The sequence below is a fragment of the Dioszegia hungarica genome (genome assembly GCF_025882075.1).
Source record: "Dioszegia hungarica strain PDD-24b-2 chromosome Unknown MKK02contig_8, whole genome shotgun sequence".
NCBI lineage: Eukaryota > Fungi > Basidiomycota > Tremellomycetes > Tremellales > Bulleribasidiaceae > Dioszegia > Dioszegia hungarica.
The window spans coordinates 339,594-362,613 of record NW_026515770.1 but is presented as its reverse complement, the minus strand read 5'-3'; the positions used below and the strand labels follow the sequence as shown (position 1 = coordinate 362,613).

General features: G+C 57.1%; 10 protein-coding genes across 10 annotated transcripts; 4 read left to right on the top strand and 6 right to left on the bottom strand.

The window, feature by feature from the left end:
* Positions 1-90: 90 nt before the first annotated feature.
* On the bottom strand, positions 91-1,708 carry MKK02DRAFT_43820 (mitochondrial PGP phosphatase-domain-containing protein; the record flags this gene model as incomplete). The annotated part of the gene is made up of 4 exons (XM_053092625.1): positions 91-1,341; positions 1,393-1,431; positions 1,479-1,555; positions 1,621-1,708. 4 exons carry the CDS (start codon positions 1,706-1,708, stop codon positions 91-93), a joined length of 1,455 nt encoding a protein of 484 aa, XP_052944919.1.
* Positions 1,709-1,917: 209 nt separating this feature from the next.
* MKK02DRAFT_43819 (heat shock factor binding protein 1-domain-containing protein) lies at positions 1,918-2,487 on the top strand (the record flags this gene model as incomplete). The annotated part of the gene is made up of 4 exons (XM_053092624.1): positions 1,918-2,124; positions 2,178-2,236; positions 2,292-2,299; positions 2,366-2,487. The coding sequence occupies 4 exons, from the start codon at positions 1,918-1,920 to the stop codon at positions 2,485-2,487; spliced, it is 396 nt and encodes a 131-aa protein (XP_052944918.1).
* Positions 2,488-2,966: 479 nt separating this feature from the next.
* Positions 2,967-6,990, bottom strand: MKK02DRAFT_43818 (uncharacterized protein; the record flags this gene model as incomplete). The annotated part of the gene is made up of 8 exons (XM_053092623.1): positions 2,967-3,046; positions 3,104-3,215; positions 3,265-3,345; positions 3,396-5,546; positions 5,601-5,903; positions 5,960-6,262; positions 6,317-6,619; positions 6,676-6,990. 8 exons carry the CDS (start codon positions 6,988-6,990, stop codon positions 2,967-2,969), a joined length of 3,648 nt encoding a protein of 1,215 aa, XP_052944917.1.
* Positions 6,991-7,845: 855 nt separating this feature from the next.
* On the bottom strand, positions 7,846-10,082 carry MKK02DRAFT_32634 (uncharacterized protein; the record flags this gene model as incomplete). The annotated part of the gene is made up of 3 exons (XM_053088543.1): positions 7,846-7,912; positions 7,954-8,632; positions 8,690-10,082. 3 exons carry the CDS (start codon positions 10,080-10,082, stop codon positions 7,846-7,848), a joined length of 2,139 nt encoding a protein of 712 aa, XP_052944916.1.
* Positions 10,083-10,554: 472 nt separating this feature from the next.
* MKK02DRAFT_26189 (high affinity copper transporter) lies at positions 10,555-10,986 on the bottom strand (the record flags this gene model as incomplete). The annotated part of the gene is made up of 1 exon (XM_053087153.1): positions 10,555-10,986. The coding sequence occupies one exon, from the start codon at positions 10,984-10,986 to the stop codon at positions 10,555-10,557; it is 432 nt and encodes a 143-aa protein (XP_052944915.1).
* A 494-nt stretch (positions 10,987-11,480) lies between these two features.
* On the top strand, positions 11,481-13,289 carry MKK02DRAFT_36591 (ferric reductase like transmembrane component-domain-containing protein; the record flags this gene model as incomplete). The annotated part of the gene is made up of 1 exon (XM_053089454.1): positions 11,481-13,289. The coding sequence occupies one exon, from the start codon at positions 11,481-11,483 to the stop codon at positions 13,287-13,289; it is 1,809 nt and encodes a 602-aa protein (XP_052944914.1).
* Positions 13,290-13,503: 214 nt separating this feature from the next.
* On the bottom strand, positions 13,504-16,172 carry MKK02DRAFT_26117 (Cupredoxin; the record flags this gene model as incomplete). Its single annotated transcript, XM_053087145.1, has 15 exons — positions 13,504-13,692; positions 13,739-13,938; positions 13,996-14,016; positions 14,068-14,231; positions 14,286-14,472; positions 14,524-14,554; positions 14,602-14,791; positions 14,842-15,022; positions 15,073-15,225; positions 15,273-15,352; positions 15,409-15,493; positions 15,540-15,600; positions 15,651-15,855; positions 15,914-15,954; positions 16,065-16,172. The coding sequence occupies 15 exons, from the start codon at positions 16,170-16,172 to the stop codon at positions 13,504-13,506; spliced, it is 1,896 nt and encodes a 631-aa protein (XP_052944913.1).
* Positions 16,173-16,921: 749 nt separating this feature from the next.
* Positions 16,922-18,304, top strand: MKK02DRAFT_25538 (putative iron transporter; the record flags this gene model as incomplete). The annotated part of the gene is made up of 3 exons (XM_053087057.1): positions 16,922-17,239; positions 17,284-17,944; positions 17,988-18,304. The coding sequence occupies 3 exons, from the start codon at positions 16,922-16,924 to the stop codon at positions 18,302-18,304; spliced, it is 1,296 nt and encodes a 431-aa protein (XP_052944912.1).
* Positions 18,305-18,605: 301 nt separating this feature from the next.
* Positions 18,606-20,126, top strand: MKK02DRAFT_36588 (NADH kinase; the record flags this gene model as incomplete). The annotated part of the gene is made up of 9 exons (XM_053089453.1): positions 18,606-18,646; positions 18,682-18,762; positions 18,815-18,913; positions 18,964-19,217; positions 19,291-19,416; positions 19,471-19,583; positions 19,630-19,800; positions 19,849-20,006; positions 20,063-20,126. The coding sequence occupies 9 exons, from the start codon at positions 18,606-18,608 to the stop codon at positions 20,124-20,126; spliced, it is 1,107 nt and encodes a 368-aa protein (XP_052944911.1).
* A 242-nt stretch (positions 20,127-20,368) lies between these two features.
* Positions 20,369-20,998, bottom strand: MKK02DRAFT_32629 (uncharacterized protein; the record flags this gene model as incomplete). The annotated part of the gene is made up of 4 exons (XM_053088542.1): positions 20,369-20,406; positions 20,441-20,575; positions 20,649-20,724; positions 20,777-20,998. The coding sequence occupies 4 exons, from the start codon at positions 20,996-20,998 to the stop codon at positions 20,369-20,371; spliced, it is 471 nt and encodes a 156-aa protein (XP_052944910.1).
* Positions 20,999-23,020: the final 2,022 nt, after the last annotated feature.

Genomic DNA, 23,020 nt, shown 5'->3' with positions numbered 1-23,020 from the left:
CCGCTGGCCTCGATTGACGAGGAATCGTTGTGTTGTCTAACAGATACAAGGCCGCAGATCTATGCTGATCTATTGTAATTCCTCTACCTGCTATGCCTTCCCGACCATCCCAGTAGCCACATTGGCTATTTTACTTCCCGCGCCACCCGCCGTCGCAACAGCCGGCTCCCCTCCAACCTCTATCAGCTTCGCCGCCGCCGCAGCCACCTCTGCCCTCCTCGCCTCCCTCTTCAGACTGACCCACCCTGCCCCTCTGACCCACATCCATCTTACTCCCCTACCCAATCCCCTCCCTATCCTCCTCACACCCCGACTAAGCCCCCTGACGACCCCCCAGAAGCTCCACGTGCCCATCCGCCACCCCAGTTCAGGCGCACCGACCCATTCCCGCCTGAACGGGATATACCGCCTCCACCCCAGTCCCGCTTCTGCCTTTGCTTCGGCCTCGTCGGCGTTATTCCGGATGACGTACCGTCCCCAGTCTTCTCTGCCTTCGCGCAGCTGATTCCGAGATAGGCGCGATTCGAGCCAGCGCAGGAACCTGACGTCTGAGGGCTGGGGTAGGAGGGTGGTATGTATCGAGACGACGTTTTCGGGGCCAAGAGTCGCGCGGAGGCGGTTGGCGAGGAGCGTGTCGGTGAACAACCGATCACCGATGACGAGGATACGCAGCGGATCGACCATAGGGATTGAATTCGACGACGGCGTAGGTTGTGTCGCAGGAGAGGATGAGTCTGAGTTTGCCTTCGTCGCCGACGCAGGCGTCTCCACCACCCCCGCCTCAATCTTCGCCGAGTCCCTCGCCGCATCCACCTGTCCCTCCTTCCTCCCCTCTGTCTTGCTCGGACCCCCTTCATCCCCTGGTATTCTGAACGGATCGTCCAACTCCAACCCGCCCACCCCACCCCCCTCTTTCCTCGTATTCGCCCCTAAAAGCTTCCCCTCCGCCAACGGCGTAAACATCCTCACGAACGCATCCTTGTCGTCCCACTCTTCCTGCTTGATCCGCGCATTCCGCTCTGTGATCTCCTTGACGAGTGTGGTGGGTTCCGGGCGGAGCTCGCCTCGAAAGTATTGGAGGATGAGGGCGGAACAGGCGGGTTTGGGGGTGGGATGCATGAGGACGGGGGCGCGGAGGTGTCGGGTGACGGATTCGGCCTGGGGGTGAGTAATAGCTCCAGGTAGATAGTGTGGGATAGGGTAGCTTGAGGATGTGGGAGAGGAGAGATCCGAAGAGAGACATACGGCTAGTCCACCTGGATCTTTCTTGGTCCCAGCTGAATTGGAGACAATGAGCACCTTGCCCGGGTCGAAGGCAGCTAATAGCTCCGTCCAGGCGTTCTGCTCATCAGCTCCTTGCCTTTGATTCCTCTCATCGATGATGCAAAGTACTTGTAATGGCGGATACAACTCATCCCGCTCCGGTATTGTCTGCACATCAGCCTTCGCCTTTAGAGACTGATCAGCCAAAAACGCACCAAGCAATTATCTTTATCTATAACGACAGCGTTGAAGCCTGCTCGTCTGAATGCTGGGTAGTCGACATGGCCAATGTCTGAGCGATGAGTATATGTGAGTATGCATACAATATAACAGGGAAAAGGGAAGGGGGGGACTGACGAGGGACCCGGATGTCGGGACGGAGCAGGCGGGGGCGGAAGAGGGTGACGAGGAAGATGAGGGAGTTAGGGGGCTGGAAGCGGGACATGGGTCCTCGAACGGAAGCTCAGAGCAGACGCCTGAGCCGGGCACTAGGCGGATGCCGGGGGAACGTACAGGACTGAACAAGGTGGACAGGAGAAGAGCAGATCTGAGATCCAAAAGTTCGAATTCGCGGAATGTTCTTGTTGACGTTTTACCTTCAACTTGACTCGACCCTCTCCTTCTCTTTCGCTCTCTCGCCAACTCAGCAGCAACATGTCAATGGCAGGACCCTCAACAGCCGCGCTCCAAACGAGTCACACAACGAAGCGTCTCTCGACGCACGCCAGAGCTCCGGTAGCGAGCGGGAAACCTGGTCCCGGCCCTTCAGGGGGGTTGACGGGTTCGGGCGGCGCTGGGACGGGCGGTGCAGGTGTAGGCCTGGGGAAGGAGGTACTGAATCCCGGAGAGCTGTGTGGATTTGTGCGTCCTGTCGGTCATGTGCTATGAGGGAGCAAAGTGGCTGATAGATCTAGGTGGATACGCTTCTGAGCCAGTTGGAGACGCGCTTTGACGAGATGAGTGAGCAAGTCACGTAGGTCCTCAGCTGACTCTCATCTTGCGATGCTGGAGCTACAGCTGACTCATAGTGGCCGTAGTAAGCTCTTCACATGACCCGGACCAACCCAAGGTCTCGCATCAGACCCACAAGCTGATATAGCAGTGAATGAGATGTCGGCCCGGATAGACAATCTCGAAAACACCATACAGGATCTCATGACGTCCGATATCGATGTGCCGCCCCCGCAGCAGGATGGCTCGACACCCCTAGGAGTTGCACGGTAGCCTTCCACCGTGGAGCAGGGACGGATCCAGGCGGCAGGGCCGCGCTTGTTGTATTTCTTGATGTTTACGATTTCCGAGGGGGAACGCGGGTCTTTTAGAGGCGCATGGGAGGGGAACGTACCCAAAATGGCCCGAAGTCACTGCGGAACGTTACTTACCAGCACTAACACTGCCTACCCGTAACTGCCACGCGCCAGCCAGCCTGAAGGAATCACAGGTGTAAGATGTAACACTTACAAGTGGCGGACATCAAGGGGAAGCAGTTCTGGGTCAGCGGGTCCCGTTCCTCCCTCACATCCCGTCTCCAGCTGCCTAGGTACGATGACAGTACCGGACCCATGTGCATGAGAGATCATTGCATGCGTATACCTAATACCCAAAATCCGAACCCTAATTAGATTATAGCCCAATATCCCAAGATCTCCAACATCGCCCTTTCGTCACCATCGTTTCTGCCTGACCTCACGCCTCACGTCTCGTCACTCCTGCACGACCAGCGGACCCCATCCCGGCGTACACGCATTATCCACCAGGAGGTAGCCCTCCATACACTGTGAGACTAGGGCAGTCAGCGAATACTCCTTCTCGATTCTCTGCAATTCAGCTCAGAACTTACCGATACATTGAGCCTGGACGCAGGCGACATGAGAAGCATGAAGAATCTCGGTACAGTCTGGTCCATCGCATGCTCCGCACCGCTCAATGTTGTTCTGGATGTCGTCCACGCACTACTTGATCAGCTTTACGTCTACCTTTGGACGGATTGAAAAGACTCACCTCGAACCCGATTCTACCGCTGGACTTGAACGGGCAGATTGTCTGAGCCGAGGTACACCTTTCTCTCTTCCGCATCCCACCCTGCAATATCAGCTCTGCCCGCATCTCGACCCGAAAAGGAGAAGACATACAGTAGGCGTAGCAGCATTGTTCGCCACCGTAATAGGAACCGGCGCCGTCTGAACCCCATTGTTATCACCGGTAACCACCGCATAGATATTGTGAGGTCCTGGCGGAAGACTGGCTGTCGGGACGTTAAAGTCGAAGGTGACGAGCTCTCGTTTCCGCCGGGGTCCAGCGGCCGTACTCGTCGCCGTGGAATAGATGAGGTTCCCGTCCATATAGACTTCGATCTTGCCGCATTCCGGCCGATTGTCGAGGGTGCCCGAAAAGTAGATCTGGGTGGTGGATGTCTCGCCGGCTTTAGGGGAGATGAGAACGGGTGCGGGACAGGGCTCGGCGTAGATCCGTACAGCGGCCGAAACGACTGGCGAGTTGAGCGAGTCCGACTGACTGGACTGTGTGAAGGCAGTGACCGAGTGAGCCCCCTCGGAAGTCACTTGCCAGGTGGTACTGAAGGTGTTGTCGGGCTGAATGACGACGGCCCGCGGGTATCCACCGTCCACTGCAACGTGGATATCGGGGCAGACCCGGCTGCCGGTAGCTGTACCGGTAATCGTGATGGATTGACCATTCTGCGCCGAGTTGTCGACCGGGGAAGTGAGGACAGGGGCGGGGCAGACGGTAGGCGGAGCCGGAGAGATGGTGACGGTATGACGGTCCGCGGCGGTGAGGTCCGAATCGTAGATCTGGGCGACATTCGACTTGGATTGGGCGTAGACCTCGTGCGGTCCATCCTCCTCGACGAGGATGTTGGAGTAAAAGTTGGACCCGTCCATGGTGGCGCTTGCGACGTTGACACCATTGATGTAGAGAGCAACGTAGGGGCAATCGGCGGGACGCGCGATGGTCCCTCGGATCTCTATGAACCGGTCCGACTGTGTTTGCCCGGCAACAGGAAGAGTGAGGACAGGCTGAGGACAGACACCCTGGTTGACGGTAACGTCCCGAGTGGTAGGTGCCGAGTCGAGCTCAGCCGCCTCGCTCGACTTGCCTACGACCGAGATAGTGTACACCCCATCTGCATCTACCAGAGGGTAGAACTCCCAGTTGGTCCCAGACGTCCCCACCAGACCCTGGTACACCCCGTTGATAGACAAGGCCACCTTGGGGCACGCCTCGGTTCCGGCAAAAGTACCGGTGATGAAGAGCTGCCGGCCGGCCTGGGCGGTATCGACACGGGGAGTGAGGATGACCGGCGCAGCGCACGGCACGGCGGTGTTGACGGTAAAGGTGATGGGGGAGGTTTGAGCGGTAGGGTACTGCTTGCCGTCGGCATCGGCTCCCGCAGCAATGATGTACATGGTGTGCGTCCCGTCCTTGAGGAGATCAGACCGGGAGAAGCCGTTGGCCGCGCCTGCACCGATGAGGTCATCATAGCCAATCACCTGGCCATCAAGGTTGACCAGCGTGCGCTTGCAGAGTGGGTCGGTCGTGTAGCCCGAAGTGGTCACCCGCGAGTCGGTATAGACCGCTCCGTCCGCCGGTGAGGTGAGGATGGGGACGCCGCATTTGTGAGTGGTGTCGATAATGAACGTGATGGGAGCGGATTGTGCAGTGTAGTACTGCTTGCCGTCCGCATCGGCTCCCGCAGCAATGATAAACATGGTGTGCGACCCGTCCTTGAGCAGATCAGAGCGAGAGAAGCCGTTGGCCGCGCCCGCGCCGACGAGATCATCGTAGCCGATCACCTGGCCATCAAGGTTGACCAGAGTGCGCTTGCAAAGCGGATCGGTGGTGTATCCCGAGGTGTACACTCGCGAATCGGTAAAGGCCGCTCCGTCCGCTGGGGAAGTGAGGACCGGAATGTTGCATTTGTGGGTAGTGTCAATGGTGAAGGTGATGGGAGCAGAAGCGACCTGCGGGAGGTCGTTCCCGTTTGCATCCGGACCGGTGACCGAGACATACATGGTATGCGTGCCGTCCTGGAGGAGATCCGAGCCAGTCATGGGGAAGGAGGGACCGGCACCGCCGAGGGTCTGATAGCTGATGATCTTGCCGTCGTACCATAAGAAGATCTTTGGGCATGCAGCGTCGGTAGTGTACGCAGAGTGCGAGACCCGGCTGTCGGTAAGGGCGGCGCCGTCTGTGGGAGCGGTGAGGACTGGGACGCCGCACTTGTGACGCGTGTCGATCGTAAAGGTGATCGGGGCAGAGGCGACCTGGACGTTAACACAAGCTCATCTTTCGCTCCATAGCGCTGATTATGAGCTTACCTGGGGCAGATCCTGGCCGCTCGCATCTGGACCGGTCACCGAGACGTACATGGTGTGCGTCCCATCCGTCAAGAGGTCCGAGCCGGTCATCGGGAACGACGGACCTGCACCGGCGAGGGTCTGGTAGCTGATGATCTTCCCATCCAGCCACAGGAACAGCTTGGCGCAGGAAGCGTCGGTAGTGTAGGCGGAGTGCGAAACCCGACTATCGGTGAGAGCCGCACCATTTGTCGGGGCGGTCAGGACGGGTACTCCGCATTTGTGACGGGTGTCGATTGTAAATGTAATGGGAGCGGAAGCGACCTGTTGCTCAGCTCAATCAGGGTACTCGTCCAGGAGCGAGATGGGTCTGGGCTTACCTGGGGGAGATCCTGGCCGTTCGCGTCTGGTCCCGTAACCGAGACGTACATCGTATGCGTCCCGTCCTGGAGGAGATCCGAACCGGTCATGGGGAAAGAGGGACCGGCGCCGCCAAGCGTCTGGTAGCTGATGATCTTGCCGTCGTACCACAAGAAGAGCTTGGGGCAGGCTGCATCGGTGGTATAGGCAGAATGGGAGACTCGGCTGTTGGTGAGGGAAGCGCCATTGGTGGGAGCGGTAAGAACGGGAACGCCGCATCTGTGACGGGTATCGATGGTGAACGTGATGGGAGCTGAAGCGACCTGGACATCAGCTCAATCCCAAGTCATGCCTCCGTACGGTTGACAGAGGCTTACCTGAGGCAGATCCTGGCCGTTCGCGTCTGGTCCCGTAACCGAGACGTACATGGTATGGGTCCCGTCCTGAAGGAGATCCGAACCGGTCATGGGGAAAGAGGGACCGGCACCGCCAAGCGTCTGGTAGCTGATGATTTTGCCGTCGTACCACAAGAAGAGCTTGGGGCAGGCTGCATCGGTGGTGTAGGCAGAGTGGGAGACCCGGCTGTTGGTGAGAGAAGCGCCATTGGTGGGAGCCGTAAGAACGGGAACGCCGCACTTGTGGCGGGTATCGATTGTAAAGGTGATGGGAGCGGAAGCGACCTGTTGCTCAGCTCAATGAGGGTACTCGTGCAGGAGCGAGACGGGTCTGGGCTTACCTGGGGAAGATCCTGACCATTGGCATCTGGTCCAGTGACCGAGACGTACATGGTATGCGTACCATCTCGGAGCAGATCAGAGCCGGTCATGCTGAAGGATGGCCCGACACCGTCGAGCTGTTGGTAGCTGATAATCGACCCATCATACCAAAGGAAAATTTTTCTGCAAGCTGGATCTGTCGAGTAGGCCGAGTGCGAGACCCGGCTGTTGGTGAGGGCGGCGCCGTTGGTCGGGGCGACCAGGACGGGGACACCACATGCCGCTCGGACGCTAGCGACGAGAGAGGCGGCGGAGAGGAGGTATCTGATGAGCATGATGAGTGCCGGACTACGGTCGGAAAGTGAAGAGCCCAGACAGGCGGAGGAGGAACTGAAGGGTGAGGAGGTGGGGAGTGGGAAGCAGGGGAAGCGGAAGGGGGGTCGGGGTGGGACCTAGTGTCACTAAATAATACCTTGCTCTGGGCCCGCCTCCTCCCCCGATCTTCCTTCCGCGGGGGCCGAGAACTGCCGAGCGCCGAACCTGAGCATGGTTCTGTCCTTTACCGGCACCCCCATCAATCTTTCAGAGTCATGTCAAGTCCAAGGAGTCGCACTTTCAAGGAGCCGAGATTTGACTTTCAGTAACCACAGACAATTACGTTGATTACGACGGAGGTATTCTCCTCTTTGGGTAAGTTTAGGTGATCGCCCAAATGGCGCATTTACGTACATAGGGCCGTGCCTGTTCGTGCCTGTCTGTGCCTGTGTGATAACCGGTCTGATCATCGCCGAAGCGAATAGCGATTCAAAGGACTCCAATGCATGTCTTGCCGGTGCATTGCCGGGATTCGCTCTCGATGTCTGGTGGATGTCTTGAAGGTCTGCACACAGATTGCGCCCGCGTCCGGCCGTGACAGAGAGATGCGGCCCGGTATACTGAGTAATGAGTGAATCAGGAGAGCAGGATGCTTTGGGCAAGGGCGAGGCGAGATGGCGGAGTAGACGCTAGGTGCTGGGTGCTAGGTGAGTCATTACTAAGTACAGCACGACAGAGAAATGCCATCCTGAGGAGATTGTAAGGAGCTCGCCGCTGATGCACGATCCTATCTTCTGGGATCTAAAGCACTGATGAGATTGATCTGCTGATACGAATAATCGCCATGGACAAGCCGACTCCCGCTCTGGAGCTGCCTACTCCCCGCCCAGCGCCGCAAGGGTGTGGACGTAGTCATCTGGCCCGAGTTCTTTGGCACAAGCACTGGGTATACATGAATTGCGTATGTACAATATTAAGCTCACGCCGCCGTACTGCTTGCCGCCGACGACTTCGACTTCGACGGTGGCACTCCAGTGGTCTGGCCCGTTCTTTCTCTCTTCTCGCTCCGCTTCTTGCGCCTACTCTTTTCATCCCGCTCTGTATCGGTTCGTCCGCCTCCGTTTCCGGATCTTGAAGTCCCTGAGGCCCTCGAGCTCTTTCCGCCACCAGTACGGGCGGTCCCCGTCACCGCCGTCTCCGCCAGCCGCTTACCCTGCTCGTTGAAATACCTCACCATGACATTATTCACGCGCTTAGCAACCTCCGAGTCAAGAGTCTGCACCGCCGACGTATTGATGGTAGTCATATCTTCTGGGAGGACCGACGGAGCGTCAGTCGGTCCGACCGGAGGTGAAGTATCCCACGGAGACGTGGCTGTGCCGCCAGCGGTCCACAACGAGGCTATTGACTTGAAACTCTGCTTGACGCGGTCCCCTTGAGTGGTGAAGGGATGATCACCTGGAACCTTTCTGGCGTTCCAAGTCGTGCCGAGTGTTTCGTATGCGGTTTTCGCATTGATCAGCTTGATGATGTCGCTGTCGCGCTTGGTAGTATCCCGGACCATTGTGCCCAGCGTCATGCCGTTCGTCAAAAGCATGGTAGAAAAATCGCTCGCCACGGCCTTGTTGCAGGGCTTCCAGTCGGTTACCACTGACTTTTCATCTAGCTAGTCAGCAAAAGACGTCAAACAGCTTGTGAGCTTTAGTCGAGCGCACTCACCTTCGGCACCGAACCACTTGAGTTTCCAATCGATCAGAGTATCTGCGGCCTTCCCCAGCCACTGCGTATCGGCCTGCGTATCGGCAGTCGTCTTGCCGGACATTGCGGTATCAGTGGGGCGACCGGGGCGACTCTTGCCGGTTTTTGTTGCGCCCGTTGTCGGCCTCCGGCTTTTCTTCGCAGCTGTAGTCGTATCGCCCGCAGCAGTGCTCGTTTGGGTGGAACCTGAGCGGGCGCCAGACATCAAGTCCGTTCCAGGCCCAGCTGTGGTGGTGGCCGGATTGCGAGTCACCTCAGTGGCCGAAGCACTGGGCCCACCTTGAGCTGTGCTGTTTTCTGATGCTGCCGCTGCAGCAGCTGATCTTGCCTCAGCGTTGGCCCCCCGTTTTTTGCGCATAGCCAGCACTTTCTCCTCTGCAAGTCTCCTTTCTTGCTCATCTTTACTCTGCCTCGTCTCCCCAGAAGTTGCAGCAGTCGAGCTGGCGTCCCCTGTTATATCGATGGCCGAGTCGCGCCTACTGGTCGTCGCGGTCGCTTCAGGCCCGCTTGCCGAAGTCCCTCCATCATCAGGCTTGACCTTCTTCCTCCTCTCCCACTCTTCCGTCCGCGCGTCCCTCTGCTCCTTTCTCGCATCACCCGTTTTCTTCTGAAGAGCAGCTCGTTTGGCCTTGTCAGCCTTCCGCCTCTGCTTCTCCGCAGCTCCTTCGTCATCGCGCTGCGTCTGCTCTTCGGTCGTGATCCCATTGGCTGCGGCTTTCCTCTCCAGCCTCTTTCGTACATCTCTTGCTCTCTTCTCACTAGCCTCCGCCGTCTCGGCTTCCGTCCTTGATGAGTCGGCCGTGCTACTAGTTGCGGCTGCCGTCTGACTCGCTGGCGCCTCCGTCCCACTGGCCCCTGTCTGACTCGCTGTCGCCCCTGACGCAGTCGCCCCCGTCTGGCTCGCGCCGCTGCTTCCCCCGGTCGTCAGCCCCTTCCGCTTCCGCCGCTCCTCCTCCGTCTCGTCCGCCCTCTTGCTCTTCCTCTGCTTACTCTGCTGACTCTTCTTGCTCTTCTTGCTCTTGCTGGTGTCTGCTTCGCTGCCTGCTGTATCTGGATCCTTGGTACTGGCTGGCGCCTCCGAGCCAGTGCTAGCCGCGGTGGCATCAGTCTTCTGAGTTTTAGGATCCAGCGCAGCAGCCTGCGCCTCGAGCTTTTCCGCCTTCTCCAGTTCCTTCGCCGCGCGCAGCCTAATATCTGCTGCGACTCGCTTCGAGTCTGTCACTTGCCTTTTTCGTATCGCTTCATCGAGCTGCTCCTCCTTGGTCAGCTCCTTTTGGCTCGCTGCATCCGACGAGGTTGCTTGGGTCCTGGACGAGCCAGAAGTGGTGGGAGGGGATGACACGTCCGTAGACATGGTGAGATGAGTATTCGGAAGATGCTGGATGCGGTGTGGATGGGCCTGGCCGTGGGAGAAGGGTGGTAAGGATGGGGACAGGTAATGGGAGGGGCGGGAGGTGACGTGGGTTGGAGGGATGTTTGCAGTGGTATGAGAATAACAGCGAGGAGCTAAAGTGGGCGGCTAGATGAGCAGTGGTAAGCGCCTGTCAGGACATCCCTTCAGGCCCCTTCAAGCCCCTTTAAACTCCTCAGCTCTCAAAGGATGAGCGGTAAGTATGTTTCGTCAGACTTTCGAGCATGTTCGAGGGTAAGGGGCGGGGACGGGGCGAACGAAGGCGAGAGCTATCGTTTGAGCGTGTTTGAGGCAGATGTAACATCATGGCCGGTATGTACACGTGAAAAAAGGCCGCTCGATCAACTTGACTACAACACCTGGATGTCAGCGCTCCTCGAAGCAAGACGCGCTGAACAACAGAGTAGACATACTATCAATTACAGCACACCGTTACACACTCATCCCTCTTCACATCACTGTCCCCGTCCAGCGCCAACCAGTCGCAGAAGAACTTCCCCACTCCCGCGCCCAGCACGATACTGATGATCATGTACCCATTCGCCGCCATTACGATCAACATGAGAATGTACGCCAGCCCAAAGAGCACCGCGTGCAGTACCGCCCGGACCGCCTGCTGAGGAGCGGTCGCTCGCCGAGGGATAGGTTTGAAGTCGTTGGCAGTGTTTAGTGCCGCGAGTTGGCGGAGGACGTAGCTGTCATATGCCCGATTGACGCGCCGGAGGGCTTCGAGCATGACGGAGAGGAGAGCGGCGCCGATGCAGGAGGCGGCAAACATGCCGTTGTTGGTGATGTGCCATGAGGAGGTGAGGTAGCAGGTGTCCATAGGGTCCCAATTCCACAGCATCTGATATGTCAGCGAGAACCGTCGTCGAGGAGAAAATCGAACGAACGGTCATTTGGCAGCTCGAATTGGACATGCTAGACATGGAGTGGTCCATTTTGGCTGATGTCTTGCTGATTTATAGGGGAGGTGAGAAGAAGTCGAGCTGTGTGTAGGTCTGGGAGCAGGAGTTGGAGTAGAGAGTGTAACCAAGACCAGCTTGATTAATGGCTTGTCCATCTCTTACCCTTCCTTTGAAACTGGTGCGTGCCTGATATTACGGCGGTTTCAGAAAGGGCTCAACCAGTTGAGCAGCTTTATCTGATTGGCTGATCAACATTCCTCGCACAGAACAGAGCCATTACTCCAAACCCCTTCCTAGGGTAATTGCATTGGCCAATGCACCTTGGCGACAGAGACTAGAAGGGCCGCCGAGAAGATGGCATTACTTCTTATACCCCCATCACTCGGCTGATTCTTCTTTCACCTTTTCCCCGGCTCGAGCAAATCCCCCTACCATGTCGTCCATCTCCCCTCGACATATCCAGGATTTCAACGATGCGGCCGGTCTCGAGCCTCACTGGGGCTATGCGGACCGTGTCATCCCCTGCACCAGTGATGCAGGGAGCTGCGAGTACCTCGACATCGTCTACTGGGCGCATGATGTGGGGATGCTGTACATGGGAGCGATGTGGGCGGTGATCATCGGCGGGTTGATGGTATGGGGCTTTCTCTACCGCACAAGGGTGTCCCAATCTCGGCTCGGCGCGACCATCTCTTCCTTCACTACTCGCCACTTCCTCCCTGAGCTTCGGCCCCTTCGCTTCCTGTTTGGCCGCACCACCCGCCTGCAAATCGCAGCCCTCGCCCTCATCATCACCTACCTCTCGGTCTTTTCCTTCGCTGGCATCGTCTACAAGAGCTGGATCACCCCCGTCAAGAATATGCCGGGGGTGTACAACACCCGCTCTTCCCTCGGACCATGGTCGGACCGCATCGGCGTCATTGCCTACGCCCTCACTCCAGTCTCTATCCTCCTCGTCATGCGCGAATCCCTCCTCTCCGTCATCACCGGCGTCCCCTACCAGCACTTCAACTTCCTCCACCGCTGGACCGGTCACATCATCCTCCTCCAGTCCGTCCTCCACACTATCGGCTGGTGTCTCGTCGAGATCCGGTTCTACCAACCCCAGCCATCGGTCGCTGTCACCTGGATCAAGCAGACCTACATGATCTGGGGCGTCGTTGCTCTCATCTTCCTTCTGCTGCTCTGGGGTCTGGCCACTCGTACAGCCCAAAGAGCATTTGGGTACGAATTCTTCCGCAAGGCGCACTATGTCCTCGCCATGCTCTATATTGGCGCCATCTACGCCCACTGGTCCGCTCTCGGGTGTTTCCTCATCCCCTCCATCCTGCTGTGGGGTATCGACCGGGCCATCCGCCTAGGTCGTACCGCACTCATCCACTACCACCTCTTACCTGACGGACGCGGCGTCTTCTCCTCCCTTCCCTCCAAAATCACCCACTACGGCGAGGACATTCTCCGGATCGACCTCATCAACCCCAACCCCACCTCCTGGGCCATCGGTCAACACTTCTACCTCACCTTCCCCCAATCCTCCATCTGGCAATCCCACCCCTTCACCCCTCTCTCCCTCCCCGGTCCACGCCACTCGTACCTCATCCGAGCGAAACGGGGCGAAACCCAGAAGGTCACGGCGTTCCAGGGCGACTCGACCCCGGTCATCCTCACCGGTCCATACGGCGCCGACATCATGCGCGGCGTCTCGGGCACTTCAAACATCCTCTGCGTGGCGGGCGGGACGGGGATCACATTCGTACTGCCCGTCTTGATGCAGCTGGCGCAGCGGGGAGAAGGCGAAGGGATACTGCACCTGGTCTGGGCGGTCAGGCGGAAAGAGGATGAAGAGTGGATCGCGCCGGAGCTCGAATTCCTCCGTCGGTCTCCTCGTGTTCGCGTCACAGTCTACTCTACCCGCTCACCTCCCTCCACTCCCGCATCCGCCGAAACTCCCGGCCCGTCCGAGAAGAACGCGTGCTTTGACCGTTCGGACTCCTCTTCGTCATCGGCCGAGAAGGGGTCCAACATGCCCACCCTGGACCACTCTGCTCGGCCGGATATCCACCAGATCACCCGTGACTTTGCGGCGCAGGCGGCGGGCGGGGAGATCAAGGTGTACGTCAGCGGACCGAGCGGGATGATCACGGCGGCAAGGGAAGTGGTGGCGGATCTGAATGACCCGAGGGGAGTCTGGAGAGGGGAGCGGAAGCCAGTAGAGATGATTTATGATGATCGGTTGGAGTAAAAGCGTGAGTTCCTCGCTGGAATGCCAGGAATGATGACTGATTGATGCAGAGTCTTCTCGGGTTTACGTGTAGATAAGAAGTAGATGTACCGCAGTATGAAGCGCTTTGACAGCACATAATCACAGTCCCCACAGGTGGGACCTCCCATACTGACAAGACGCCTTGTTTCAAGTTTCTACCCGGATACATACTTATCTATCACCGTACGCGCTATTATTCCCTCCGTGCTATCCGACTCCAGAGCTTCTTCTTTGACTTCTTCGCCTCGGCCTTGTACCTCAGCTCATCCTCGATCTCCCTCTCATCCAGCTCGCCGGACGCATAGAAGATGATGCTCGCTGCTCCAATAAGGAAGGTGATGATGCAAGCTGCGAGTGCTCCGATAGCTTTCGGTGTCCAGCCCTGCTCATGAGCCTGATGTCTGCCAAAGACAAAAGGGAAGACTCACCATGACGAGCGGGAATGGACCCCATGGCTGACCAGCAAAGTCTGTCGTCGAATTCTTCCCGACAATGTTGCCCGACGTGGCCATGTTCCAGTGCTTGCAGTGGTCATATACCGATTGAGGGATCGTGCTATCTTGCTGCTGGAACTTTTCTGGGGCTTCGATGAAGACAGCGGCGAGACCTGATGACATGTGCCAGTCGACTATGGGATTAGCTTAGCGCTTGGGGTCAAGTACTGCTTTCAGCGAGGGAGGCGTACCGTGACAGTGGAAGAGCCAGGCTAGAGGGGATCAGCTCTGCTTATTGCAAAAGTAGCGCCGTGAAGGCTCACCTCCTGGATTGTCTGCGATCCACCTGATAGTCACACTCCCCGAAGGCGGGATGACGACCGTGTCCCTCCTCGCGGGATTGGACTGAGTCTCGTTGAAGAGCGGGTTGATAGCGGGGTCATCAGACGTCACGTCGAACGACTTGTGAACCACCTGGAACTCGTGTCTGACGGGTGAGCTCCTCCTCTAGCGCGGTACTCTGCGGTCGAGAGGGACCTACCCGTGAAGATGGAACGGGTGGAATCCAGCGTCCCAGTTGAAAATGGTGACCTCGACCTGACTCATGTGCGGGAATGTAAACGCGTTGGTCTGCGCGCCGTATACCTCGGGGAGGAATGAGTTGTTGCCCATGGTGAGGGCGGTAAACATGGAAGGGGTCATGGGCATCTGGTAGGTGACGTTGTTGACTATCGTGTCAGCTGCTTTGCGTTCCTGCTCCGAAGTTGGGCGATACTTACACGATGCGCGATTTGTACCGTCATCGTATGTCTGCACAGTCAGCCCTCAGATACCGCTACAGGCAAAGAGCTACTCACGTCAAAGTAAGCATCCAGCCTGAACTCGACCGTCTTGCCAATCATCTCCCGCTTCAACACAGGAACAAACTTGGTATCGTCGAGGACTGGCGCCGCATCGATCTGTACCGAAGCGGCCGGGGATGCCGACGCGTTGTAGACGAGCTGGATGGTATTGTTGAGGACGAGCTCATCTGGGATAACATCGTACCTGAAGGTCAGCCTGACTCCAGAGAAAAGATTAGAAGAGCTAGAGCTCACATATCCGGAGACTGGTTGATGCTCAGGGCGTAGTTGGTATCCGTGCTGTTTTTGGCGGTGACGAGCACCGAGTATCGCTGACCGATGGAGATAGTGAGCGTATCGATGGGGTATGGCTCCATCTCCACTCCGTCCGTCTCGATGATCTGGACGTCATGCTGGTCAAAGTTGATGTAGAACACTGCTCGATCAGCCCAGGTCCGAACAGTGCAGGTAAAACGGCAGACTCACTAGCCAGAGCAGCCATGTTGATGATTCGGACCCGGTAGCTCTTGCCCGCCTCGAAGGTTAAGGCCGCATCGTCATTAACACCCTTGCCAGCCATCAAGTCTGTGTTGGAGCTGAGGTACTTGTCATCCTGCGCGACGTAGATGAGGGCAGATTCTAAGTGATCAGCTGGGCTCGGCGCTGTACTGAATAGAAAGACTGACTAGGGACAGGCTCGGCACCGGTAGGATTCTTCCAAGTGAGGAATTCGTTGGTGATGAGCTTGCCGTACTCCTCATGGTACCTGAAGATCAGTGATCTACCTTGGCACTTTGAGAGTATAGGGGAAGGGAGGCGTACCAGTCAGAAACGATAAGCGTGTATTCGGCATCCCATTTGAGATTGTCCGATCTGCCGGATGCATTGTTCGGCTGGATGATGAAAGCTGAAGTCGTCAGTACCGATCATGCTACAGGGTCGTTGGGACTGACGAGCTCGGAGACCATCCGTGTACTGGCCCTCGTGGTGTCCGTGGATCCAGTATGTCCCGGTCTATCTGGTCAGCTTCGGGCCTCATTTCAAACCTTGATTGAAAGACTGACCTGAAGACTCGTATCAATCACGTAGCTCATCGTCTGGTTAAGCGGAATAGGGCACTGCGTGGTCGAGACCGCCCCATCGGCCCAATTCGACCCGTTGAAGAACATTCCATGTGTGTGGAGTGCGGTACCGAGACTGAAATCCCCGAGAGAGTTGGTAGTGTGCATGATGAGCTTGTCGCCTTGTGTGGCGATAAGAGGAGGGGGACTGGCTGTCAGCAAGAGGCATCACCTAGGGACCAGAGGAATGGGGTCAGGAAGCTTACGGCCATGTTCCGTTCACTCCGATCACTCGTCTGGGGTAGAGCTGAGAATTTAGCCAGAGCGAGACCCAGGGAGCGCCGGTGGCGCGCTCCCAGCAGAGCGTAGCGCTTGGAAGCCAGGCACGGACGGGCCCGCATAGGAGGAGAGACTTACCCCGTTCGGATTCGCGTCTACATAGGTGATGTTCCACCAATGCTCGATCGTGGCTGCCTGTACCGCCGCCAAGGTACTTGCCAGCACCGTGAACGCTGTGATCTTCATCATGATGTCGATAAGTATCCTGATCGAAGGTAGAGGTATGAAGCTGGAGCTCGAGCTGGAGGGCGACTCGAAAATGCCTCGCTGTGCTTCTAACTGTATAACGCCTGTCGAGGCGTTTTGCGATGCTAGAGTCCGGCCGAAGATTGGGTCAAAGGGCGATCTGTCAACCTTCCCAGAGACAGAAGCGAGTGTATGGTCGCTGCAGCGGGTATAGCGAGGGCCGCTAAGGCAGCGCAGACAGACAGAGGAGCGAGCCAAAAGATCATTTCGGCCGGTCCAGATCGCCAAATTGCCTCCGACGTTCAGGCACGGTTCAAATCTGTCCGGCGTTATCAGATAAACGAGCGCGCTAGGGCCTTTGGCGCTGACACCGTCGATGATGGTGTCTTAATCAGATACGGAGATGCCGCGGCTACTTGACGATGAGAATCTATTCTGGGATGCGGATAGAATCTTGCTACCTTCCTAGCGACGCGGGAGATGGAAGGAAGAGTCGAGATGGAGCAGCAAGAGAGGTGGAATGTCGGCCGAAAGGGGTATTTTTAGCTGGAGAGGGGAAGCGAGTAAGTCACGGTATGACAGTAAGCTAATCTGATTAGGGCGCCTTTGACAGGATGCGGCCGAAGAGGTCCAGAGCTAGAGGGACCGAAACTTGACTGAGGCAGTTGACGCTTCGGAGCGGTATCTCTTCCTCTTCCCACTTCTTTCTTTTCAGTCCCACCCCCTACCACTAGAGAGCAGCAGCTATCATGCCCGACTACTTCTCCGTCCCCATCTTCTTCATCGTCTTCCGCGAGACAGTCGAGGCAGCCATCATCGTCTCGGTCCTCCTCTCGTTCGTCGAGCAATTGATGACCACCGGTGCTGTGCGCCAGATCGATAAGGGCCCGCCCTACTCCCCCGCCAGGCTCCAGGATGATCCCCACTCCGACACCCTCTCCACCGAAGACGCAGCTGCGGACAAGCAGATCTCCCATCTGGTCAGGCGTATGCGGATCCAGATCTGGGCGGGGACGATAGGAGGGTTCATCATTGCCCTAGCTATCGGTGCGGCGTTCATAGCAGTCGTAAGTCCCACTCATTCCTGGATGCAGTCTATGCTGACCTCAAGTTCTACACCAAACTCACCAATCTCTGGGCGGATACCGAACAGATCTGGGAAGGCGTCTTCTCCCTCGTCGCCGCCCTCATCATCTACGTCATGGGTATCGCCTTCCTCAAGATGGACCGGTCCCGCGTCAAATGGCGGCTCAAGCTCTTTGCGGCCTTCCAAAAGACCCGCCAGACCGACACCACTACCGAGGTCGACCAGCACCACAAATCCGGCTCGGGCGGTAAATGGGCCCTCTTTTTACTCCCCTTCATCACCGTCCTCCGGGAAGGTCTCGAGGCCGTCGTCTTCGTTGGCGGTGTCTCGCTGTCCGAGCCGGCCGTCTCTATCCCCATCCCCGTCATCGTCGGCATCATCGCCGGCGGGCTCGTCGGTTTCGCCATCTACAAGACCGGCTCATCTACCACCCTCCACTGGTTCCTCGTCGGCTCGACCACCCTCCTCTTCCTCATCGGCGCCGGGCTATTCTCCAAAGCGGTCGGATTCTTCCAGTACTACATCTTCGCCAAGGGGGTTGGCGGGGACGTGGCCGAGACAGGTGATGGGCCGGGGAGCTTCCAGGTGGCCGGCAATGTCTGGCACTTGACATACGGGAATCCGGAGGTGGGGTCAGCGACGACCAACGGGGGATGGCAAATATTCAACTCGATCCTTGGCTGGAGTGAGTACTCTTCTAAGAGTCAGTGACCCCAGCTGATGAGCAGACAACACTGCTTCTATCGGCACCATACTCGCATACATCTTCTACTGGCTCCTCATCGTCATCACTCTCGTCTATCTCAAGTGGTCCGAGGGGCGCATGACCTTCCTCGGCAAGTCCTCGACCGCGAGGGCTAGGCGCGACGCCAGGCGTGCAGAGCTCGAGGCTGGTGGAGGAGAGGGGAAAGTGAAGGCTAGGGCGGGATCCGAGTCTTCGAGTCGCGAGGGTCGGGCGGATGAGGTGTCAGGCGTAGGTGCTTTGCCGAGGGAAGGTGGACTAGAATCGCCGTTATCGGAGAAGGGCGCTGAGATGAAGGTGTAGATCGGCGCGGTTGATCAGTCCACTTGATCTACTCGAAGTATAGAGGATATAGGAAGTGGTTGAACAACTATCGCCTCTGTTACTGCTGTAGTACAGCAACTTTATGGAGGCCGACGAAGTGATGCTGCGTGCCCGTAGAAAGGCGAAGTCGAGACGACAACAAAGAGTTTCGAAAATCTGCTCCACATTCCTCAACCGTACATCATCGTCATGTTTGCAGCAACCCCTCGAGCCCACCTCGCGTCCCTCTCAAGAAAAACGGAAGCACTCGTGAGACGGCGGCTCTATCATCGCCTGCGGGATGTTGCACATCTTGCCACTTGCGACCAGGCGTAAGGCACCGTTTTCTGGCGGTGGATCTTGAGCTGACTTGGCAGGACTAAGCCTCGTTTGGTCCAGTGCGAGGAGGGACAACACGCGGAATCATCGGCCATGGCTATGAAGAGGGCCTCTCCTCCGTCAGTCTCTCAGCTTGAGCCGAACAGCCTGATTGATCAGCTGATACTTCAGGCAGAAGCTATCTCGGTGGACGTCCCCGCCCCGAACGGTCCTCCTCGTCCAGAAACCGGACGACGAGCGTACCACGCAGGCTATGGGTCTTGTCCTATCGTATGTGTTCACCTCTTAGATCCTGTCGCACATATGGCTGATGTGTACAGCCACCTAGCCAAGACGGCACCGCACCTGAACCTGCTCGTCGAGCCACATACGGCGCGCGATCATCCCTCACACGCCGATAAGTTGACGGTGGTGGAGCAAGGGGATGAGCCTTTGCTGGAGCGGTGTACGGACTTGGTGGTCACAATAGGAGGAGATGGGACGATATTGCATGTGTCACATCTGTTCGCTGGAGGGGAATGTCCGGCGGTATTGAGCTTCTCAATGGGGACGCTGGGGTTCCTGCTGCCCTTCCGTTAGTCTGCTTCTGCTCGATGCTATCTGGCGAGATGTGTCATCACGTATGAAGGCCGGAGCTGATCATCTAGATATCGATACCTTAGCTCCCGCGTTGGAGATGACCCTCAACGGGCCAGTATCTATCCTGCAAAGGATGCGATTGGCTTGTACGCCGTTGTCGGCAGACGGCGAGGTACTCCCTTGTACTGGAATCGGTGAGCCGTGCTCTTCCGGACGAGGCTTGTTCTATTGCCTGGCTCACACAAAAGTCGGCCAAGCTGGTATCCAGGTCATGAACGAGGTCACGCTCCATCGGGGACAGCATCCTCACCTCACCGTAATAGATGCATACTTTGACGAGCAGCACCTCACAGAAGCAGTCGTAGGTCCTCATGTCTCTCTGATGGATCATATACTGACTGTCGCAGGCTGACGGGCTCCTCCTCTCCACTCCGACCGGCTCGACTGCCTACTCTCTTTCTGCGGGCGGACCTATATCGCATCCCGAAACAGACGCATTCCTGCTCACTCCGATAGCACCCAGAAGTCTGAGCTTCCGGACCGTCGTATTGCCAGGTCGGGGATCAGTGCGGCTCGAGGTATGTCATGCTTCGGTAGAAGGCAAGTGGTTCACGCTGATAGGCCAGATCTCGACCTCTTCCCGCTCTCCAGCTGAACTGTCAATAGACGGACGGCAGATTTGCCACCTCAGGCCGAAAGAATCAGTTGTCATCTCCAAATCTCCATACCCCATCCCTTGCGTAGAGAGGAGCGAAGGCGGAACGGGATGGGTCAGGGACATCAAGTGAGTTCAGAAGCAGAATGCATAGGCGAGACTGGATTATGAGCTAATGAGCGCAGCTCGCTGTTACAGTTCAATACGGGGTTCAGGAACAAATCCCTCATGGGTCACAGCATTGCTTAGTCTGCTCGACCGAACCCGAGTTTGGTACATATCGCACCCTGCCAGCACGTCGGGTGGCGCTGGTTAATAAATCAGTATGCCCATGCATCTACTAATTGCCTATACTTGCGCGGGCTATGTTCATCTCATTGTCCTTTCTTTACGACTCCACCTTACTCTCGCCTCCATCCTTCTCTTCCCGCTACGAGTGCGACAGTATTGTCGGTGAAGAACGATACTGATAGCCTCTGAACCAGCATCACCTATGATGTGAAGTACTCGCAGCAAGACAGATCGGAAACTGAACCTCAGCTTGCAAATTCTCAGCTGCTTACCTCCTGTACTAGATGCGACTTGAGAGCACGACCTATAGCGGTAGAGACTTGTGATGGAAGTGCTCCGCGAAAAGGCGGTGACGGACTCATAGTACACGCAAGTCCCGGCGACACGATCATAATTGGTTCCTCTGCCTGGAAAGTCAGTACATATTGTGGTCAACGAGCATGGATCGGCAGCACAATGAGCTGTATAACGGAGGCTTACATCCTGACGTGGCAAAGCACTTCCGAGCGCAGTCCAAAGCGCTGGTGGCTGTCAAAGTCCCTTTGGGAGTATCATTCTACATCATCAGTGCCGAGTCCTCGATGGTGGCAAGAAAGACTATCACTCACTGGGTCGACTTTGATACCATCCGAGACAGCGTTCTGCTGTCCCGTTCCGCGAGCATTTGAGCCCTGGCAAAGAGGATAGATGCCCGCAGAAGCTTGCGCTTGCCGCCTCTGAGGTCGAGAAGCCACACGGTCTACGATCTGGGAACGTGTCGCTTGCTTGAGGGGCGGAAGCGCCCAGGCGAGCGAGAAGAGAGCGATGAAAAGGAGATAGACCAATCTCATGTTCGCGGTTTCCGGAGTCGGTAGGAGGGGATGTTGAGGACCCGGAGGGATTGGCTGGTCCCATCTTATACGTTTCACCAGTCCCACGTTGGCGGTGGAATCGAATCAACAGGAGGCGACTTCTCGAGAGAAGAAAAAGGGGTTTCCCCAAGGATATACGATAGGCTCACGCAATACCGTATGTATAGCTCAGGCACGATCTGTTCAGTACGGAGTTGACGTTATCAGTGTAACTTTACTGGCAAGATCGTCCCTGGAGATACGGTATGGTTACGGCACAAGACTGGAGCACGCAGCTCGGACTTTGCGCAATCCGGGCCGACCGGCCAATACGCTGTGGTTGACCGTGTGTACAGAGATCTCAGCAATATGCGTCCTTATGCGTCCCGACGGATATTACGAGACACGAGTAGCGTTACTGGAGTACGACTACAGCATGCCGAGACCGTCCCTTGTGCGCGATGGAGCGGCAGCGTGTTCGACGTGCTAATCGCTCCACCGGCACGATACTCTGACAGAGGAAGACATCGGGTCCCGGGTTAATTAAAGCAAATGGGCTTCTGTCTTCCGGTCGCGCCCTGAGGCCTGATTGTCTCTCGGCAACTAGTGGCAGACTGGAATCGCCTCCGATGATGCTAGAACTTGGCATTACAATGCTGACAGGAGCTGAGGCCAGGCCGGAGAATCAATAGGTGACCGGTGACCTCATCCCTAAGCCCCGCTCCAGCCCCAAGGCCCTCTCGCCAGGTAATTGCGAAGATCGACGACGGAGTCGGAACAGCGAGGATAGGAGTAGTGACGCGGACTAGCGGTCACGCGAGGCAGCCGACTCGTAGCCAAGGATCTGGACGTTTCTCTCATAAGCTGACATTCTGCTATCCCTGTCGTGCGGGAATTGCCTTGTACTGCGGCGTGGGATGGTACTGATTGATGAACTTTTAGGAGCTGAGCGGGGGTGCCGACATCCTGAGCGTGCCAGGTGAGGGGAAGAGGCGCACAACCAGACCGATCTAGTCTGTAGCATCCAAGTAGAGTCATACTAGCGCCTAGCCACCGCTCCTCCCATGTATACAATCATCATGATGACTGGAGAGGGCAGGCGAGAGGCCAGGACTGCCAGACCAGTCAAAGTTTTGATGCCGGCATGCAGATCCACAATCTGAAACAATTTTGAAACCCTAGCGAATTCCGTCAGGCTGGACCAGCTGGATGTGGTCATCATGCCAGTCGTCGCACGGAGACGAGCTGGACCCATCTGAGACTGTTGGTATGCACGAGCATCGACCCTCATATCTCAGGTCCATAACTGTAGGATGTAGTTTCGGATTGCCCGCTGTAGGGTGGCGGCGCTCAGTGTTCAGCTACCGAGCTTTACTCGTCCAGCAGCATCTCGAGCCTGCGGCCAAGATGTGTCGGTATCTAATGTGGAATTAAGCAGAGTGTACCGGGGATGCACACGCTGCTTCGATGGGTCTGGGCAAGACCGCTCACCGCGGCCGCACAAACATGATCGCGGACCAGAAGTTGGCGAGTTAAGCGAAGTCACGTGACCATCAGGACCGACAGAAGTTCTGATCGGTTGCGAGCCAGGCGGCAGCATGTGCGAAAGCCACTGAGGCTGAGGACCTCACACTGCGTAATTATCCTACACGACATGCGATGACCATGATCTGCCTGTGCGCCGTTTGGGATTAGACTCTGCAGTTCGCGGACCTAGTCCGGTCTCGGCCGGAACCTTATCGCGTCAGAGCCAGAAATTGGCCATTACCTCCACTCGAATTGGCCATCTTGTTCGCACTTTTGGCCATAACACTACAACCGTCGGGTAAGCCGATAGAGACAGCTTGTGAACTGTGTATAAGTAGAGACCCATCCTCATCCCCTCCCCCTTTCGTATCCGCTCTGTATATAGGTCCGTACCGCATGTCCCGGAGACCGACCACCGCTTTCAGAGCCATCTTATCGCCCCTCATCCCCACCTCCACCGCGTCCACTTCGCGCGTCGCACTGGTATCAGCTCGC